The following is a 22,120-nucleotide window of genomic DNA, read 5'->3' as shown; positions in this document are numbered from 1 at the left end:
AGCTCTACCGACATGTGCCAAGCATGGCCAATGTGTCAACTTTCCCTGTCTAAGGGCGGACAGGAGGTTTGAGCCATTATCGCACACCACCATTCCTGGCTCCAGCTGACATGGTGTGAACCACAGCTGGGCCTGTCCCTGCAGAGCTGCAAGAATCTCTGCTCCGGTGTGGTTCCTATCCCCTAAACACACCAATTGAAGCACTGCATGGCACCTTTTAGCCTGACTCTGGGACTAGCCCCTTGAATTATCACTTCCGGGTGAACTGGGCATTGGGCCTTTCATTTTGTTTTGAATAGATGGTTGTTGGGTAGACCATACATTTCAGGCTTCTCTTTAAAGAGGATCTTCACTGCGTCTGATCACCACAAACCAAAAACACAATTTAATACACATTTTACATTTAATGCAAACTCCCCTATCCATCCATGTCTCCTTGCTTTCTTTTGCTGAGAAATCACTGTGAAAAACAACCCTCTAGCATTTCTGGCCATGGCCAACTTGAGTAAGAGCAAATGATTCATGTAGCATTTACTCCATGGAATCCATCTGCCCTTAGTTCAAGCATGCATGCAGGAGAGTGTGCTGAGCTAAGAAAACCCCTTCTCTCTTCCCCTCCTGAAGAATTGTTGACCCTCATGAAGACTCCTGAGATGTATGACATCATTTCCCTGGGCAAGAAACCAGGAAAAAACTGAAGGAATGAAAAAAAAAAGTTTAAAAAAGTAAATATGATATATTTTCCTATCTATATACTAATGCTAGCAGCATGAGGATTAAAAAATAAAATCTGCGTTGATTGGGATAGTGAAGTTTTACTTTAAAGATATGCTGCACTGCCAATTCATGATTGAGCACAACCACGGATGGAAAATGTATTACTGTTCCATGATAGATGAGGCTCTTTACAGGAAATGTAAATGAAAGTGACCTACTCTACAGGTTGCTGTCAGTTGTAAAATTTAGCATGATGCTACAGCCGTTTCTGTGTCCCACAGGTTCCCATGACCCTTGTGGCAGCTGATTAAGCTTCATGGGTCAGTAATTTCGCTTCTTATGTCTTCTCATTGGACAGTGAATCTGCATCATCTCTTCTGTTCAATGAACAGGGCTCTAACTTGGGAAGCAGCGAAGATAATCAAAGGATCAGCAGCGTGACCAGCATGAGTATCACTAGAATGACTAAACTTGTATAAGGTTTAGAAACATAACCCATATGTTGTGGCAACCACATCCATGTAAGACATGACAGAACAAAAAACAGGAAATAGGACTTTAACGGTTACCACCTATAATCCCAAGTATGAGAAAATAATGTATAAAAATGAAACAAAGCTTATTGAACAACATAGTTAAAATCTCATAAAAGCATGTAAAAAAAACGCGTTCAAACTATTTCGTATAGTCATCCCCCATGATAGAATGGCTGAGCTGCACATATATACAGAGAGACCTATCTGAATGGCCCACTTCAAACGGATCTGGTATGGATGAGGAAGAGAGTCAATCCTCCGTACGCAGGGCCAGACGTAGGAATCAGTGAATCATCACCAATAGAAAACCCTACGTGTTTCGCCAAAAGCTTCTTCAAGGAATTCTATTGTTACTGGGAGATGTAATGTATAGATAGATGTATGTAATTGATACTCAACCTCATATAGTTACAAGCACGCGTGTATTAAAGCTGCACAATTCTGGCCAAAATTCGAATCACAATTTTTTCTTTTTAGAATAAAAAGATCACGATTCTCTCACAATTCTCACAAAGTAAAATCTTTCACATTATACAAAAAAAAAAAAAAGGGCTAACTTTATTGATTAGTATATTTTTTTTTTTATTCATTAAAGTAATTTTTTCAAAAAGAAAATTGCATTTGAAAGATTGCTGCGCAAATAGTGTGACATAAAATATTACAACTACCATTTTATTCTCTAGGGTTTCTACAAAAAAAAAAAAATATATATATATATATATACAATATTTGAGGGGTTCTAAGTAATTTTCTAGCAAAACAAAAAAAATATTTTAACTTGAAACCAACAAATGTCAGAAAAAGGTTTAGTGCAGAGGTCCCCAAACTTTCCAAACAAAGGACTGTGTCTGACTGTGGCCAGCTGGAATAGAATATTTTTCTGGCATTAGTGTGAGTAAACTGTGCCCCATCTTTGATATTCGGGGGATAAAGAGTGCCCCATTGTTGGTGTCAGTGGCAGGACTTATGATCCATTTTTGGTGTCAAAGGGCAGAATAGTGTCTTATATCAGTGGTGTGAATAGTGCCCCAAGGGCCGGATAAAGGCAGGCAAAGGGCCGCATCTGGCCCCCAGGCCACAGTTTGGGGACCCCTGGTTTAGTGTTTAAGTGGTTAAACTTTTTTCACTTACACACAGTCTGTTCCATTGACAAATTGTTACAATGTTTATACTTAAGTTCAACTGATAAAGAATGTTTTGATTCTTGGCACACTGGCCAGTTTTTCTCTTCCTTTCTTTTGATGGCTGTGGCTTCAGAAGAACAGAGAAAATTCTTTGCATAGAAAGAATTGTGAAATACTTTATTCAAGATCGCGATAACGATTCTTGACGATTAATTGTGCAGCTCCAGCGTGTATACTTGTGTGTATATACATTCGAAATATAACAATTGTAACAATCATATAAGACTTTACATATCAAAAAAGAAAGCAAACTTCTCTTATATTTGAGTACTCCCGTATATATCAAGTAGACCTGGGAGCCATAGAATGACTAAACGTAGAAATCCTTTTGCAGCTAAAGCAGTAAATATATATTTAGCGGTTTGCCTGGAGTTTCACTTAAACTTTTATGTAATGTAAGTTCAGCGAACAACCATAAGAGTATTGGTGATTGTGGGTTTCCAAAGTATCAAGTATGAAACTGGCCAGCATCACTTCCATGCACTTCTCTGCTAAATTGGGTTATAAATGCACTTTTTTTCACCATCATGGTTGGGTGTTTTTTTAATAGAATCCCAAGATTGTGAACAATAAAGTAATTGTGAAGCTAGGATAACAGGCAACCAGTCCCTGTGAATAAAAGGTCCTCTTCAAAGATACCTGTTCCTGCAAGCCACATTTTTGTTAGACTTTAGGTGGCATCTTGCATGGCCGTTGCTTAGATAATGACGCACTTTCCACTGACTGCCATTGTAACAGCAGACTACATACCACAACTTGCTGCACTATGTGCACTGTTCTATACATAGCATTCCCAAGGCCGCTGAACTCCTGTACATCCATAACAATTCAGTATTTAACCCCGCTCAACAAACCCGGACATTTTTGCTAGCGTTCCTTTTATATTGTAGGCCTATATAAGATAGCTTCTGTGGGTAATTAGATACTCTCAGTGTCTTTCCTTGTTGAGAAGCTAAGCAGCTCATGAGTCTGTAATTAAAAAGATGAGTTGGCAACCCTTCACAGCTATATGGGTATCTCTGTGGTTTTGCAGCATATTGCACACGGTGGATGGTGTTGGCGATTAAGGTAAAAAAGAGAGCCCGACTAAGCCCATGTCTCAGGTTCAGTGAACTTGTGGTCTTCCCCAAAGGCTTTTACTATGTCATTCTATAAGTACAGGTCTATGTGGCTTCACAGGTCCATGCACTTTTTCTATAACAAATATCTTATGTCTGTGCTATTAAATATTCAATTAAGCATTGCAGACATACATAAAAAGGTCATAATATAATGAAACAAGGGAATATAGCCAACATAGGTTTCAGCCAATGCAATCATTCTAGAAATACTGACACAAGTAGATGAAAATGTGTAACTAGAAGAAGAAAAACCTCTTTTTATTATAACAGCATCTGATCTATGGTCAGCCCGCTCACTACAGAGGGTAGGATCACTATATTGTACACAGGGAATTTGCACACAACAGGTGTCATGCTGGCATGTGTGTGGATAAACTAGGCCTCATCCGCAAACACAGATGGCATGACAGACTGCAGTGTGTCACTCATCCCGTCTGTGTCTAAAGGACAGAGCGCTAATCTGGGCGACTGCCTCTTATGAACACCAGCTCACTGGACAGAAATATTCATTCGGGTAAGCTATATCCCTTGCATTTTAATTTAAAAGAAAAGCTTCCAAACTGTTATATCCTAAGAGTGGTTATGTATCTTACATCAGCAAGCAATCATCCTTCATTGACTACCAGTTCAGGAAGCAAGACTAATTATTGGGATTTGCAAATAATAATCATTCTGACATATAGTATATCAGTCTATTGACTTGTCTCTCTGTGGTCTACAGAACACCTCGCCCCTATGTTTTGGAGAACAGAAGAGGGTAAGGTGTATGCCTGTTCTTGTGGGACGGTGCTGCTCTGCCATAGATACTGTCCTGTGAGTGAGCATCACTGCCCTAGGACAGGATCATTGGCAGGATCACCAGTTGAAATAAAGGGAAAAAAGCCTGAAAAAAATCAAACCACCATGTCTAGTAGGCTGCAGTATATTAAAGGTTTTTTCTTGAGATTAGATTAGCTTTAACGTGCAGAGATATTTGGCTTGATTCATCAGGCTGCCATGGCAGTTGTAGTATGTACGAACAGGTCCTCAAAAAATATATTCTATATAAACCTATAACTAGCCTTTGCAGTAAGGTGCACATGGAAGGACAATGCACATCACAAAGAAACTACAATTTCCCAGTACACTTACCAGCCAGCCTGCAAGCACACCAAGGTGACCCTTTCTAATAATTCACATTAAAAACAGAGGGTTTTGTTGCACACATTTACAAATAAATGTGGAATCCGCAAAGCCCACCAAGTCTACTGTGGTTCTAACTCTTTCTAACTTTTTAAGTCTCCAAGTTGATTTATTGTGCCCCGATCTCCAGGTCTTTATGAAGTGGTGGCTACATCTTACATAAAACAGGTATTTATTTAGAGTAATAATACCTATAGTTTGCATGGGTCTAGAGAAGCATTAGGGATAAAGTAGATATACAGGTAGAGCAGATTAGTTGAGATACAAGGATATGTGAGTGTAGCCCTCATATAATCACATCTTGCTTCCCAGTTGTTCAGTATCTGGTATCTGTTAGGTCAGCGGTTTACACTCAGCCTGATTAGTAATAGAAGCTTTGTTTTCTTCCCCAGGAAAAGGTAAACCAGCTGAAGGATGAAGTCCGACAGCAGTATGAGAGATTGCACCAGATTCTGGATGAGGACATGAGGAAAACCATGGATGTTCTGGATAAGGCTCAAGCCAAATTCTGCAATGAGAATGCAGCTCAAGTTCTTCAGCTAAATGAACGTATGCAAGAAGCCAAAAAGCTACTGAGCTCTGTACAGGTCATGTTTGACAAAACAGAGGACATCAACTTCATGAAGGTAGGTGAATGGCCGTCTCATATTCTGCATTTTCCAAACTTTGCTCAGAAGCTTCAAGATTTATGATTTAATTAGTACAATAAAGACAGCCCGCGTTTGTTAGTTCTAGAAATCCCATAGTGCTCATGCGTGAAGGCTGGACAGCCTACAGCATTTTAGGTGAGAATGTATTTCTGTATCCCGGCTATGCTGTATAATAATGACTGATGGAAAAATGCATGTTACAATACATTTGCTATAGAAACTATTGCTCTTGGTGTCTACAGAGATAGTCACGTGATAAAATGTAGGATCACGGGTCATATTATCTCTGCTGAAAGAGAGGACCAGATTGCTGGAAAGCAAAATCATCTGGCTTTGCCTGACCTTCAGTCCACTAAGCACCTTTGGTTGAGGTCACACGATTAGATGTAGGCGTTTTGGCACAGAAGGAGCCATTTCTTTAGCAAAAGCAGGTAATTTGGGTACTCTTTTTTTTTTTCTCTGAAGTTTATTTTTTTCTCTGAATTTTTTTTTTTTCTCTGAATTTTTTTTTTTTTCTCTGAATTTTTTTTTTTTTCTCTGAATTTTTTTTCTCTGAATTTTGTTTTTTCTGCAGAATGGTCAGGGTATCAGTGCTTTGGTTTTATAAAATGAGTATAGGTAAAATATTATGTCAAATGATTCCACTGCATTGCACCATTATAACCTTTCTCACAACGTGTCTTTCTATTTTTGCAGAATACAAAGTCTGTGAAAATCCTGATGGACAGGTAAGATTAGCATTTGCAATGAGTCAGTGTGTACAGCATGCACTGTTTACTTGTGTTTCCTAGCTAGATTGCATTGTTTATTCTCAGTGATTGAGGACAGTGAGCGAGGGTAGAGGTCTGCAGAAAGCATTTTCTAGCCAATATCCAGGTTTTATACTGCTATATAATGGATAGAGACTTGTGATCACTATATGCTCTGCAGGGATAGTATGGCCAGTAATTCACAATCCATATACAACAAAAAACAATAAACTATCTAGTATTAAATATAATATAAATTATATGTGGGCTTTTGTGATTTAAAAACAATACAAAGAGCAATAATGTTAAGTAAACCAAGATAAGCTTTTGACGTCTGCTATTTACATAGTGACATAGTTAATTTGGTTGAAAAAAGACACAAGTCCATCCAGTTCAACCAAAATAGAAAAAAACAAAACGGACAAAAAGAAAATCTCCATATATACCTGTGCAATCCTATATCTGCAGTTTATCCAAAGGAAGGCAAAAAGAAAAAATAGAACAATGGGTTGCTGCAGGGCACTAATAGACTATGGGGCCGATTTACCAAAACTGGGGCTTGCAAAATCTGGTGCAGTTGTGCACAGGAACCAATCAGCTTCCAGGTTTTTATTGTCAAAGCTTAACTGAACAAGCTGAAGTTAGAAGCTGATTGGCTACCATGCACAGCTGCACCAGATTCTCAGTGCTCCAGTTTTAGTAAATCACCCCCTATGTGTTATTTATGGCCATTGAATTTTTCTGCCTGCAGATGGCAAATGCAAACTTCCAGGGAGTTTTTTTTTTTTTTTTTAATGCATCTCGATAATAACAGCTAAAATGGTAACTCGTTAAGTGTTGGTGATTACCTTAATTTTTTTTTTTGTTTGGCTTTAAGGATTACAATTAATCTGAGTCCAACCCAGGCAAGGAAATAATTTAAAGGGAACTTTGTAGAATTTCTTTTAGGGGGCATGTATGTAAATGTTTAAAGTTACAATAATTCATTATTGGGATTAATTATAAAAGAGTATAACAGAAGGGCTAAAATTATTGGCCTTCCTGTCAGGAATGCTGCTCTACAATCCCTTGAGTACTGACCACATGTTATAAGCCTAGGCACTTGATTATATTATCTTTGCTGAGGGGGCTATCAGCATATGGTCATTAATGAGGGGATCGTAAAACAGCATTTTCTCCAGGAAAAGAAAGGATTTCTGCCCTTTTATTATTTACTGTTATTATACTGTAGACTGTTATTATAGCTTGTTATTCAATTTAAAGCGGAGGTCCGCCCACCGCTGCAAAAATTAAAAGCCAGCAGCTGCACATACTGCGCATACTGTTTCCATCAGCTGTCAGGTGCATGCCGCCTCCATTGCGAGTAAGGCAACCCAGCAGTGAAGTCTTACGGCTTTATGCCGGGAACCCTACTGCGCATGCACGAGGCTCCTCGCTCCTACTGGCTCGGCGACCGGGGGGAAGGAGGAGGGAGCCCAGGCAGCGACGTCAATACCCGCAGCTGAGGCTCCAGGAAGTGGGAACAGGATACCTATGAAAGACAGGTATCCTGTCCCCCCTCCCCCCCGAAAGGTGCCAAATGTGGGGGGAAGGAGTACAACGAGCCGAAGTTCCACTTTTGGGTTGAACTCTGCTGTAAGAAAAATACACGTGTTGGACGTTCTCAGGAGGGATTCAGTTAAACTACCAGTATTTAGTAATATAAGTACTGAATGCGTCACCATTTTTCTAGGTAAATATATCTCTAAAGGTGCTACTGACATGAAATTTTCACCACATGTCGGTAACAACCCATGCAATCCATACATACAAAGAAATCAAAACAAATAAGTTCAGAAATGAAGTTATGTGTAATAAAAAAGTATTGAATATGCATATTACATTTATTTATTATTTTGTACAAAATCGTTTATTGGTAATGACCGCTTCAAGGCGCCTCCTGTATAGAGAAACAAGTCCTATGCGTTGCTCAGGTGTGATTTTGGCCACTTCTTCCACACAGTCTTCAAGTCTTGAAGGTTCAGTAGACCTCTTCTAGATCTTTAGTTCTTTCCATAGATTTTCTATTGGATTCAAGTCAGGTGATTGGCTGGGCCATTCTAGAAGCTTTATTTTCTTTCTTTGAAACAAATTGAGAGTTTCCTTGGCTTTGTGTTTAGGATCATTGTCTTGCTGAAATGTCCAGATTCATTTCATCTTCATCATTCTGGTAGATGGCATCCTTCTTTCAATGACATGAAGTTTGCCAGTACCATATGCTAAAAAACATCCCCACACCATGATGTTTCCACTTCCAAACTTCACTGTTTGTACGGGGGTGTTTTTGGGTTTATGTGCAGTTCCACCCGACCTCCAAACATGGTGTGAATTATGTCTTCCAAAGTGTTCAATTTTGGTCTCATCTGACCAGACTATATTCCTCCAGTATATTCTCCCAGAGCAGAGACTGCAAACCAGGCCTTCTTGTCCACATCAGTGCCTGGTCGCGCAAATGCACATCTGGAAGAATGGTCAAACATTCCCATATACATGCTCCTAAACCTTGTGGACAACCTTTCCAGAAGAGTTGAAGCTGTTATAGCTGCAAAGAGTGGACCAGCTCTATATTGAACCCTACGGACTAAGACTGAGATGCTATTAATGTTCATGTGCTTGTAAAGGCAGGTGTCACAATACTTTTGGTAATATAGTGTATACAGTGAGGGAAAAAAGTATTTGATCCCCTGCTGATTTTCTACATTTACCCACTGACAAAGAAATGATGATCAGTCTATAATTTTAATGATTTTAATTTTAAGAGACAGAATAACAACAAAAAAATCCCCAAAAAACGCATTTCAAAAAAGTTATAAATTGATATGCATTTTAACCTCCCTGGCGGTAATCCCGAGTCTGGCTCGGGTTGGGATTTTACTAACAGGAGCGGTAACCCCAAGCCAGACTCGGGATCGCATCGCTGGATACAGGGGAGGACACAGGGAGAGTTACTTACCTTGTCCCCTGGATCCAGCTGTCCTCCGTTCGATTCACACAGTGCTGAATGCCGCCGAGCTCCGTTCCATTGTGACGTTACGGTGCACGGGAGCGGAGAACAGCGGCAAATTCAAAAAAGTAAAAAGACACAAAACACACACAGCACTGTAATCTTACAGATACTGTATTACAAAATTACACACCCCTCTTGTCCCTAGTGGTCTGTGCAGTGCCCTGCGTGCACTTTTATATTATAAATACTGTTTTTTATGGCTGGAATTTGGAGATTGTCCATAGCAACCAGAAAGTGTCCATTTTTCAGTGTTTTAGGATTTGATTACATTATTGAATACTTTTTATTATTATTTATTATATTATAAACTTTATCATACCCAGGATGTCTACTAGAATCTGGTTTGAACAGATTTAAGAGAGTTATTCCTAATAATTACAGGACTACAATATAACACGCCAAATTTCCATGCAAATTAATTGTACCACTTTCAGCACCTAAAACCAGACTGAATCATACCGCCAGAGAGGTTAATGAATGAAATAAGTATTTGACCCCTTTGCAAAACCCTTGTTGGCAATCACAGAGGTCAGACGATTCTTGTAGTTGGCCCCCAGGTTTGCACACATCTCAAGAGGAATTTTGTCCCACTCTTCTTTGCAGATCCTCTCCAAGTTATTAAGGTTTTGAGGCTGACGTTTGGTAACTGAAACCTTCAGGTCCCTCCACATATTTTCTATGGGATTAAGGTCTGGAGACTGGCTAGGCCACTTCTGAATCTTAACGTGCTTCTTCTTGAGCTGCAGGATTTCAGTCCTTCACAGCGTAGTGTGTTACCAATTGTTTTCTATGTGACTATGGTCCCAGTTGCCTTGAGATCATTGACAAGATTTTACCGTGTATATCTGGGCTGATTCCTCACTGTTCTCATGATCATTGAAACTTCACAAGGTGAGATCTGGCATGGAGCCCCAGACCGAGGGAGATTGACAGTTTAATAATAATGTGAGAATAATCTGTTGTCATCCTCTCACCAAGCTGCTTGGCGATCGTCTTGTAGCCCATTCCAGCCTTGTGTAGGTGTACAGTCCTGTCCCTGACATCCTTGGACAGCTCTTTGGTCTTGGCCATGGTGGAGAGATTGGGATCTGCTTTATTTATTTTTTTGAATTTTTTTTATTCACAGATTTATTTAAAACAGCAAAAAAAAATAAAAAATCACAGAAACCCACATAAATTGCCCTCTCCCCCTCCCCATTGTGCAATGTCCCAGGTATAACAGGCAGTTAAACGCAATCACGTGCCCTCCAGCCTACTCAAATCAATTTACAGTACATGCTCAGGTAAAACAATGACCACAATCGCCTAGTAGCTATACGGCCTGTCTCATCTTTTAAATGTTGCCTTTCATGTAACATTTAGCCCATCACTCATGCAGTAACTCAAACAGTACCATCTGAAGTGAGCCAGCACTGCCATACCTTCTCAATTTTTTTGGGGCAACCCCTACTTAAGTACGTGGCTTTATATAAGGGTAGTACTTTATTCACTATGCCTTTCCAGTAGCCCAAGGATGGGGCCTCAGGTTTTTTCCAGCATAAAAGGATGGCTTTGCATGTATAAAACAAGGTGAGTGAGATCATAGTTCTTTGTGCCCTAAGTGGTGCTACCTCATCCACCAGGCCCAACATACATACTAATATCGTCATGGGGACAGGTAGCAAGATCAGCCCCTGGATGTTTTTTGTAACCCCTGTCCAAAATAGCTGTATGAACGGGCACTGCCAGAATATATGATCAAAATTCACCCCTGCTGCATTACCACGCCAGCAGGTGGCGCTATCCAAGCCATAGATGCTGACTAGTCTCGCTGGGGTATAATATACCCTGTGAAGTATTTTGAATAGGATGCACCTTTCACGGGCCGATACTAGGACCTGAAAAGGGTGGTCCCACATATCGTTCCAGTGGTCCCCTTGAAAATTGTTGACTAATGAGCTCCATTTCTCTCTACATTTACTGAGTGCCACAGGCCTTTCGGCAAATAGCTCTTTATATGTTTCTGACAGCGTCTTCCGCACAGATTCATCACAGAGCAACTGCTCTAAAGATGAGGATTGCAGTACCACTGCTCCTGTGCCAAATTGTGCAAAAAACATGTGCCTCAGCTGCAGATAGCGGAAAAAGTACCAGTTTGGGAGATCGTGGTTATCTTTCAATTGGTCAAAGGAGAGCAGCTTCCTCCCCCCTACTATGTTCCTTAATTATTTGATGCTGACTCTGGCCATATTACTGGATCTGGGAATTCACTAAAATGGGATAACCTGGGATTGAGCCACAATGGTGTGTCTGGGGACCAGGCCTCTGTGTCCGAGTGCATTAGCACCCTTGCCCTGTCCCACGTGCGAATAGTAATGCGCATGGAGCCAGTCAATGGCACCGCTGCCTGTGGCCCTCTATACACTAAATAGTAAAGACTCTCATAGGATACCACCAGAGCAGCCTCCAGCACTGTCACTGCATCCCCGTCATCTCTTGTTAACCACCGTCTGGAAAATACCATCTACCATCTGTCCTGCAATAAAATACTTGAACAAGTCAGGAAGGGCCAGTCCTCCCTGTCCATAGGGTTGTTGTAATGTACGGAGGCTCACTCTAGGGTGTCCAGAGCCCCACAGAAATGAACTAAATAGGCTGTTTACGTGTTGAAAGAAAGAGCAGGGGACTCAAATGGGAGTGTTGCGCAAAAAATATAGGAACACTGGTAGTATCTTCATTTTAAGGAGATTCACCCTAACAATTAAGGAGAGTGGGAGATGTTTCCAGGCCTCTAATTGTATTTTAACCTTCGTGAGCAGGGGCATTAGGTTAAGTGTCAAGTAGTCTGTAACTTTGGGGGACACACATACACCCAAATATTTTATCTCAGAGACCCAGGCAATGGGCACCAAGGGTGATGCCCGTGCCTGAGCCCCATCATCAATGGCCATGATATTGGACTTTTCCCAATTCACCCATAGCCTGAGAAATTTGTGAATGTACTTAAGATCTCAAATACTGCCTCCAAGGATGGACCCGGGTCCTCTAAAAAGAGGAGCATATCATCTGCATATAGGGCCGTGCATTCTTGAATGCCGCCTACCTGAAGGGCTTTAACATCTGTTGATGCTCTTAGAGCAGGGGTGTCCAAACTTTTTTCAGAGGGCCAGACTGGATGAAGTGAACATGCGTGAGGGCCGACCATTTTGCCTGACATTCTTTGAACCATTAAAATTCGGTCTAAGTGTGTCCGTCCGAGCACTAATACACTGCCCAACTAGAATTCTATTGCCTTTGTTGCGCTCGTTTCCGACACACAGACGAATGCTCTGCTCTTTAAGGGTACTGTTAATTCTTAATGGCACCCCACACATTAGAAAACATGGGTTGCTTTTGGTGGCAATAGCTATAGGCTCTATGGCCAAAGCAAATAAAGCTGGAGAAAGGGGGCGGAATATGCTTTGATTACTTCTATGCACAGGTGTCTTTTAAACGGGTAACAAGCTGAGATTATGCACACTCCCTTTAAGAGAGTGCTCCTAAACTCAGCTTGTTACCTGTATAGAAGACACCTGGTAGCCAGAAATCTTGCTGATTGATAGTGGATCAAATACTTATTTCACTCATTTAAAAGCAAATCAATTTATAACTTTTTTGAAATGTTTTTTTCTGGAAATTTTTGTTTGGTTTTCTGTCTTTCACTGTTAAAATAAACCTACCACTAAAATATAGACTGCTCATTTCTTTGTCAGTGGGCAAATGTACAAAATCAGCAGGGGGACAAATACTACTTTCCCTCACTGTATCATCTTCTATACAGGTGCTTTTATACATAAAATTAATGTTATTAGTGGCCTTTTTATTTTATGCATAGGCAGTTATTACTTATGTTAAGGTATAGCACTTTAACTTTAACAATCCAAGTTAAAAAAACAAGAAATGTAAGGAGTTTTTTTTTTTTTTTTAACTCCTTATATTTCTTGTTTTTGCTCCTTACAGTTCTTGTTATAAAGCAGCAATATGGCCATGCTACTGTTTTTAAATATATTCCACCCTATTTAGAAAGCACAGCAATGTGCTTTACAGATGTATGTTTTGCTTTGCGTGCTTCATAATTGAAGCAAGAAAAAACATTCATTCTATAAGGGAGGAAGGAGTGTCGGGAGGGGGAGAGCCTTTCATATCAGAGTAATATGCATTATGCAGAGAACACTTTGTGATGTTTTTCAATCTATGTCATACTTTGCATTTTATGAACTTGGTAAATGTGACCATGGCATTGAGAAAACACAGCGGAGTCCTGCTAATAGTAGAATCCATTGCAGGTCTGAATTTTGCTAAAAGCTGATGTTGTATGCAATGTATTCCTGCAGGGCAGCACACAGAATGTGATAGTGGAAATGGTTTCAATGCACTGTATAATTTGTGTAAGCTAGGTAACAGTGTGATTTTGTTTTTCTCATATGACAGGACTCAGAACTGTACCGGGGGAAGCCTTCCTCCACCGAAAATCGGGCATCTGAACTCCAAACTTTTCCTGACAGAAATTGCCAAGAAAGAGAAACAACTGAGGAAGATGCTGGAAGGTACTGTGTTGTTTTCTTCCTTGCACAAGGCCTTCTGATATGATCCAAAGACACTGGGCTGTGTTGTCAGAGTTTATCCCTTCATCAGTACAGAACACTACAAAAAAAAATCTATTAGGGTGCTTCAAGCAGTATAACGTTTAGTCCCTTTAGATACTTGATATAGAAGTCCAGTGTTTCTTTTGCTAGGCATTATACAACAGTTTGAACGTAATGAGACTTTGCAAGTCAGGGCAAAGTGACAGGTTCTCTTAAAAGAATAACCCAAAACTGCTGATAATCATAGTCACTGCACTCCTCTGCTACTCCAATCATTCATCAGAAGTCTTCACCTTGAGTAAGCTCCGTGTCAGATGATGTCAGAGATCACACAGGGTTAATACTTCTTCCCTTTCCTTAAGTGACAGTGTTTAAGCCTCGCAATTAACCGCTCAGGCCTGAGAGCTTTATGGAAGGAGGTCACGTGCTCCCCCATACCGCGTGGGCACTGGTTCAGCAGAAGAATGGACCTGCAGGTGTGTGGAAAAGCTGAGTATTGGCAAGTGGGAACTCTGCAGCACTTTGGACATTCATCCTTTCAGTGGTTCTTTTAGATACACCTTCCACATCCAGGTGTTACTAAAGCTCCTTACTTTTAACGTGAGCACTGAGTTTGCAGCATCATCCAGCATGCACGTGTCTACCTGATGCAGTGACTGTAAGGCTTCATGCAGACCCTACCAACATTTACCACGGTCTTGAGGTAATGCAAAATCAGAACACAAATTTGCCACAAACTTGCCGCATTTTGTGTTTTCCCACGTCCATCGGTCAAAGCGCTCCTATCCTGAACACGATTCTTCTGCATTCAGGAGAGGGAGGTTGAACCTCACCTAACCAAAGCAGCTCATAAACTCCTCCTCCTACATTGACACTTTTATAGAGTTTGGTTTAGGAGCGTTGACAAAAAGGCGCCTAAACGCAAGTTTAGGATCTGCCAGTGTACATGAAGCCTAAAGGTTTCAGACCGTATCCCGTTCAGAACATTTAATTCACCTTTGAGCATAGACTTTGGTCAAGCCATTTATTGTCAGGTACATCTGTTGTGCTGTGTTATACACAAAGCACAATATACACGTTTTTCTACAAATATTCCTACTGCAGTGTACATGTATAATTTAAATAACAAATGTAAGCTCTTGATTGTGTCCACATGTGGATGTAGTGTGTGTCGCTTTACTATTTTTAATTTTTTTTCCTTTTCTGCTTAGGTCCATTCAGCACACCTGTGCCATTCCTGCAGAGCATTCCTATGTACGCCTGCAATGTAAGCAGCTCAGGGGCAGAAAAGCGCAAGCATTCAACTGCATTCCCTGAAGGCAGCTTCCTTGACCCGGCACCAGGAACTGTTAGCGGCCAGTACATAAGCCAGGGTTCTTCCACTGGTGAGGGCCAGTCAACGCAACCCATGGTGCCTTGCAGCTCCACTCAGCATATCGTAGGACTTCCCAGCGGCCCACAACCGGTCCACTCCAACTCTGTCTTCAACCCCTCCCACTATCCGAATAGCTCCTCATCTCAGCAGTCTGTCCTTTCCCAGTATGGAGGACGCAAGATCCTGGTCTGCTCTGTGGACAACTGTTATTGCTCCTCAGTGTCCAATCACAGTGGACACCAGCCGTATCCCAGGTCTGGCCACTTCCCATGGACAGTCTCTTCCCAGGAGTACTCTCATCCTCTTCCACCTACCCCATCTGTAACACAGTCTCTTCCAGGACTCGCTGTGAGAGAATGGATTGATGCTTCCCAGCAGCATGGCCGCCAAGATTTCTACAGGGTCTATGGGCAGCCAGCCACTAAGCACTATGTCACCAGTTAAGTCTTAGAGCAAGCTAGCCTTGATAAATATGCATTTCAGAAAAAAAAAAAAAGACACCCTCAACCTGGAACTGAATACCCCAGCCTTGTTTAGCGGTGGATGACCTTTCCACTCCTGAATACAGCTACTATTGGATTGTTTCATAACTTTTGCTTTTATTCCGATACATTTTTGGACTATGGTGTATGCCTTTTTCCCCACCTGAAGAGACAGTGATTTCATTCTTTTCCAGTGCTTTGAAGACTTCTGCTGATCTTTTATCATTTGTGCTAAATGACCTTTTAAAGTTTTTTTTTTTTTTTTTTCCAATTTTTCCTTTGTGTGTGTTTTATTTTTCAAATTAGATCACTGTATTACTTTAGAAATAAACCGTCTCATGTGATAGGAGTTTTAAGTTAAAAGGCCACTTATCATATAGACAGTTTTTTTTTTTTTTGCTTTTTTTTTCTTGTTTTTTTTTCATTTTGAAGATATGTGTAAATATACAAAGATTAGAAGAAAATGTGCACGTGCACTGAAAAAGGGAACGGGGGTCATTTTTTCCCCAGAAAATCCGCATGCTCCTGTGAAGCTTTTCAATCATGCAGTAATGGACTTTATACTCAACTGGAGCGCTGAACTGCATGTTCTAACTTTGAACAGTAGAGGAATTTTAATATTTCTCTGTTCTGCTCCTTTACTTGAAGCCTACCCTATCAAATAAGACTATATTTTTTAATACATTGGAAATTAAAATTGCAGGGACAGGGGCAGATGCGTTAAAAGATACATGTTGTAAATAAAGGAAGAAGAAATACAGGGTAATTTTTTTAACTTTTAATCCTATATGTAACTCTTTAAAATCAGTAAAATGGTTAAAAAAAAAAAAAAAAAAAAAAATCTTCAGTATACAGTCTCATGGACCAAGGTAATTAAATATATATACATACATGAATTTGTAGGCCCCCACATGGTAAATGGTCTTTTAGCTTAAAAACAAAAAAAAAATCTTAAACTTTTTGTTTATTTTTTTTTTAACATTCCAAATTCATGTTAAAAAAGTGCAATTCAAATTTTCTTCACTTAAAAGTGGAAGGTTTTGCTTTATAGATGACAAATATCATTTCTGGAGTGCCACAAATGTAATAAAAAAAAAAAAAAAAGAACAAAAAAAATACAAAGTGTATGTATGTACAGATTAAGGTCCAAGCACTTTTTTCTCTCTTTTTTTTTTCTGCAGCATTAACTAATGAACCATTTAATGCCATATTGTAATATTACAGCAATAAGACTTTGTACTGTATGTTGCTAAGGGACTCTAATGGCTAAAAAAAAATACATTTGGGAAGGCACTTGTGACGAGATGGGCGCCAGTTGGACAACTGAGCATTGAAGTAGCAGATACTGCATGACAAACAGCAGATAATGCGCTCCTGTGATTTCTTGCATTTTTCTATATCCGTGTTGGATCTGGAGGTAAAATGATCATACCACGCTCCTCTTAAAGCAGCAGTCCCGCTTTCTTGGTCAAAACAACAAAAATGAAATAAAAAAATCTTTTTATAAACTATGCAATGAGTTTGTATCCTGTTATTAGCATTTTATAAAGTGCTGTTATAATTGAACGGAAAATTATCTTGGGAAAGTGCTAGAATTGTACATTGTATCAGCTGAGACTTGACGTGCCCAAGGGACGGGGCAACTACACATGAACTAGTTTTTTAAGCTGTATGACTGATTTAAAGGTCAGTGGTAATATTTATTTTCAACCAAAAAACGGTCTTTGTTTAGGAAGGTATTCAAGTACAATGCATGTCAGTACACACCAAAACACAAAAAAAAATAAAAAAACAGTAGGAAGCACGAACATGGTGACATTTCTAAAGAAACAGAGAATTGTTGGATTCCCCATACATAGGGGCAAATAAAATAAGCGATGCTTCTCAATTATGTCTACAATACATATATACTGTATAGAGCGCAATTACCAAACAGAGCCCATGACTACCAAGGGAGAATGCAGCTTGTACACCCCAATGCGCCCCGTGGCAATAATTATTAAGTCATGTTGGTGTTGGAAAATTATCAATAAAAAGAAGGCGAACATTTTTGGATTCTTCCTTATCCCTAAACTACAAGCACTACATGTGTGCAAGAATGAAATATCAGCTGAGTTGAGGAAAAGACTGCAGTAGGTTTGACAGTGCAGCAGTCATGGAGCAAATGGACAGATTTATCTGTCCATGGATGATCTTCCTACAAATGGCCAACCTTCATACACACAAAATGACAGAGTTCATACAGTACAACCAAACAGGGATACAGGAAAACATCAGACCCTGGCCTATGTTGCCTAATGCTGCACGAGTAAAGTTGGCCATAGGTGGTTCGACTCTCGGCCTGTTCAGCAGGAACTGACCGAGATTCATCTATGGGCAGGCTGATTTTACCCAAGTCAATTCATTGATCGACTTGGGTACAACCAGCATGTCAGATTCCTAGCATTTCGATTATTGCCAGCGGTTTTAACCACTAGCAATAATCGTTGTATTCTCCTAGAAGGACTGCTGCCAGGCACCCCCCCTTTCCCGCCGGGAGAAGACAATAGCTTCACGATAGGGATTCCCCCACTAGCAATACTGAAGGCTAGTACACACAGGCCTAATATTGGCAACATCAACTGGTTTAATAAAAACCTGCCACCGTTCGGCCCATGTGTATGGCAGCCAGTCCAACAGAAACCAGCTGGTTTCTGTCGGAAAAGCATGCGGGAAAATCTGCAGCCAGCTGGCTCCTGATCAGCGCTTTCAGCCAATGGCTGAAAGCACTGACCGGAGTGTTCTGGTAAGGGGGCCGTCCCCCCATCAGAACACAATAGCTCAACAGAGGAGATCGATGTACTAACATCAGATTGTTAGTACAACAGCTCCAACCTGAGCTGTTAGTTTTTTTTTGTTTAAACAAAAAAAAAACTAGTGGTGTGTACCAGGCTTGATGGGGACATTAAGCAAATTTTCTAGCCAGGCCTTAAAGCGGGATCAACTAAAAAAAAAATATTAAAAGCCAGCAGCTATAAAAACTACAGCTGCTGACTTTTAATAAATGGACACTTACCTGTCCAGGGTGCCCATGATGTCGGCAGCCGAAGCTGAGCAATCGCTCGTCTCTTGGCTGCCCCGCCGCCATCCTCGGTGAGGGAATCAGGAAGTGTAGCGTTGGGCCTCACTTCCCAGTTCCCTACTGGGCATGTGCGAGTCGCGCTCTGCATCCTCAGTGGTCCCCACTGTGTTCTGGGACCTGTGTGTTTCCCAGAACACAGCGGGGGGTGACGTGAAGGAGCGTGACTATTATACAGGTATCTGCACCCCCCTACCCCCAAGAAAGGTGCTAAATGTGACACCGTAGGGGGGGAGTGTTCCGAAAAGTGGAGGTTCACTTTTTTTTGTGAACCTCCGCTTTAAGGCTTACTTGCCACCAGTTGCCCCACCCAACCCGACCATGCTCCACCCCTAAACACGCCCTCATAAATTAGCTCATGAGTTGACACTGAAATGTTTTATGCAGAATTAAGTTGCAAAAATAAATATTACCAACAACTTTATCAGTGCCCCTCAGCAAATCCTCACCAGTGCTAAGCAATGCAGCATGACCTGTGCCCATCAATACAGTCTCACCTGTGCCCCTCAGTTCAGTTTCACCTGTTCCCATCAGTACAATCTCACCTGTGCCCATCAGTACACTCTCACCTGTGCCCATCAATACAGCCTCACCTGTGCAGAGGAAGAGTCGAGCTGGCCGATCATCAGAGAGCGGGGATTTCCCCCTGTGACAGCTTTCATTTGAATTACTGGGTTCCCGACGCCGCTCGCGTCACACAGTCCTGCCTCTCTCCTGGCGCCTCCTGTCACTGTTTTGTCTATCAAATGCGCTAGGGCGAGGAGGGGGGGGGACTGTGTGACGTCAGCGGCGCCGGGCAAGGAGGCGTTGCTGTATGTAATGGTGAGCTGCGTCGGAAACCCAGCAATTAAAATGAAAGCTGGTACACCGAGCAATCCCCACTCCCTGATGGTTGGCTAGCTCGACTCTTCCTCTACTCTCCTCTCTTCCCCTGGCTGGGAGAATGGCTCCCGATCATCGCAGCCTGCACGCCCCCCTTCCTCCGAGGCAGGCCACGCTCTCGCCAGCCATCATTTTCCACTCACAAAATGCGAGTAGGCGAGTGGAAAATTTGAGGGCTGAAGTACCTATAGGTAAATCTTAATATAGGCTTAACTATAGGTAAAAATCATGCATTGGAGTTTACTCCTACTCTAAGCTTTGACAAAAAAAATATGGAATCTGATTAGTTGTAGACCTGCATCAGATTTGCACTCTCCTGTTTTACTAAATCAACCCCATATAGTATATTTAGTAATAGCTGCACTGGTTCAACTAGCTAATTGCTCTTCTGCTTTCCAAGTTGTGCAAGTACCAGCTGAACAACCACCTCCTTGTCATCTGAGCTTCAGCAACAATGATAGGTGGTAGTATTGGGGCACTCGCTGGAAATTACAGAACAGCTCAAATAAGAACAGAGATTATATAGCCAAACTGTAAACTGTTTAGAGGGGTTTCAAAATATGAAATACTAGCCTCTGGTAATGTAAGCATGATTACATAAAAATAGCATGCCAGTGTTTGCAATAAAAATTCCAGTAATTAGAAATGTCTAGACAGATTACTTAGCTCTTTGTTGCAATGAGACTTGCTCACTTCCTGAAATCATAAACTCCTTATCCTAAAGGTGTAATCACGACTGCATGGAAATGATATTCAAATTGTATGTTTAATTTCATTAGCATCCAGAGAAAGGTGTGGGAAATCTTGGGTCCCTTATGAAGTTTCTTACCTGCACAGGCATGGAATTCCATTAACCTTTTCTTTCCTAAAATTAGCATAGCTAGGCTGATGTTTAGGAAATACGGGGACTGGCTTCTGGTTGGCAGTGTAGGCTGGGATCTGTATTTATTCTGGTTATGAGCAGGCTTATGTTGCCCAACATCAATGTAAACTCTGAGTTAGGTAAATACAAAAGTATTTCGAAATTAGGTTATCGTTAGAGAACAAGGTTTCCTAAAAGAGCAGCTTATAGGCTTTAGTTGTCGGTGTATAAAGCATATGAAAATATGGATGTAATGTCTTTAAAGTCCTTGTTTTTGTACTTGTTATGCAGTCAGGTTATATATATTACAAGTAAAGAATATTTTTGTATTATGTGTTCATGATTACAAATTTAAGAAGCTGCCCTGTGCCAGCAGTTTACTGGAGAGATGGACTCCTATTACACAAGTGCAGCATACTGGGTCTCCAGCGGTCTGACGCACAGTGCTCCGATCAACAACATTGTACATAGGCTCTACATAGGCTCCATTCACACTTGCGCAACTTGTCATGCAACTTTGGACATCAAAGTCGCATGATAAGTAATTCCCTATGTTTCCCAATGATAACCATATATATATATATATATATATATATATATATATATATATATATGTGACTTAAAGTTGCAGGGATTTCAGAGTAGTTCATGCACTACTTTGGTCTGACTTTCATGCAACTTGAGAGCCAAATACTTCAATGTTAACTCTCAAAAGTTGCATGAAAGTCATACCTGAATGTTATACAGTGCAGTTGTTGTTCATGATCACTGGTTATAGCCAAAGTTGTATTCAGGTCACACCCATCCAAAGTTGCACTCCAAAGTCGGCACAACTTTAGAATCATACAAGTGTGAATAGAGCCTTAGTCTGAGAGTTGTAGAATGGTGCACTGTGTAGGGCATTGGTGCTCAACCCGTGGCTCTCCAGCTGTTGTGGAACTACAAGTCCCATGAGGCATTGCAAGACTGACAGTTACAAGCATGTCTCCCGAAGGCAGAGGAATGATGGGAATTATAGTTCTGCAACATCTGGAGGGCAACAGGTTGAGCACCTATGGTGTAAGGGGCATGTTGAACCTCAGGCACACATAAAAAAAATTTACTCTTTACTATGCAGCCTGACTTCATAACAACTATAAAAATCAAGACTTCATTTAGGCTTTAAAGGGAACCTGGCGATGCCAGAACATGCCTCAGGATTGCTAGCCTTAGCCTGGGGACACTACTTGGTATGTCACTGACTTGGAATACTTGATAGGCACCTGCCTGTTCCCAGGGGTCAAGTCCTGGGAAAAAAAGTGTGGGAACTCCCACCCAAGATCCAATTCCCCACCAAAAAAAAAAATGATACGCTCATATGCACGAACACTTAAAATTTTTTATTTTTCATCCAATTTTTGTATTGTGTGTATGAAGCTTAACTGTTCGTACATAAAAAATAAAAAAAAACAATCCTCAATAAACATAAATACGGTAACTCCCTGAATAATCAGCATTCATTCAATTGTGCTTCCATGCAAATGTGAACATCATGTTCTGATCTTTATTGGGGAATGTTATTTTGTATATAGAGTGTTTATGTGGTGAGTTTACACTTTTCATTAAACAGAGT

At 40.8% G+C, this 22,120-nt stretch overlaps 1 protein-coding gene across 1 annotated transcript in view; it reads left to right on the top strand.

The window, feature by feature from the left end:
- Positions 1 to 17,157, top strand: part of TRIM8 (tripartite motif containing 8) — a 108,017-nt gene extending 90,860 nt beyond the window's left edge. Inside the window, exons 3-6 of the mRNA XM_077455301.1 lie at positions 5,133 to 5,366; positions 6,087 to 6,118; positions 13,635 to 13,750; positions 15,001 to 17,157. Of these exons, the coding sequence (XP_077311427.1) occupies positions 5,133 to 5,366; positions 6,087 to 6,118; positions 13,635 to 13,750; positions 15,001 to 15,608 (990 nt within the window). The 3' untranslated portion in view covers positions 15,609 to 17,157. The remainder of the gene's footprint in view (positions 1 to 5,132; positions 5,367 to 6,086; positions 6,119 to 13,634; positions 13,751 to 15,000) is intronic.
- The last annotated feature ends 4,963 nt before the right edge of the window (positions 17,158 to 22,120 follow it).

The sequence above is a fragment of the Lithobates pipiens genome, unplaced genomic scaffold (genome assembly GCF_037356315.1).
Source record: "Lithobates pipiens isolate NorthernLeopardFrog02 unplaced genomic scaffold, aLitPip1_a1.2 Scaffold_25, whole genome shotgun sequence".
In the NCBI taxonomy this organism is placed as follows: Eukaryota; Metazoa; Chordata; class Amphibia; order Anura; family Ranidae; genus Lithobates; species Lithobates pipiens.
This window is presented reverse-complemented; position numbering and strand designations above follow the sequence as displayed.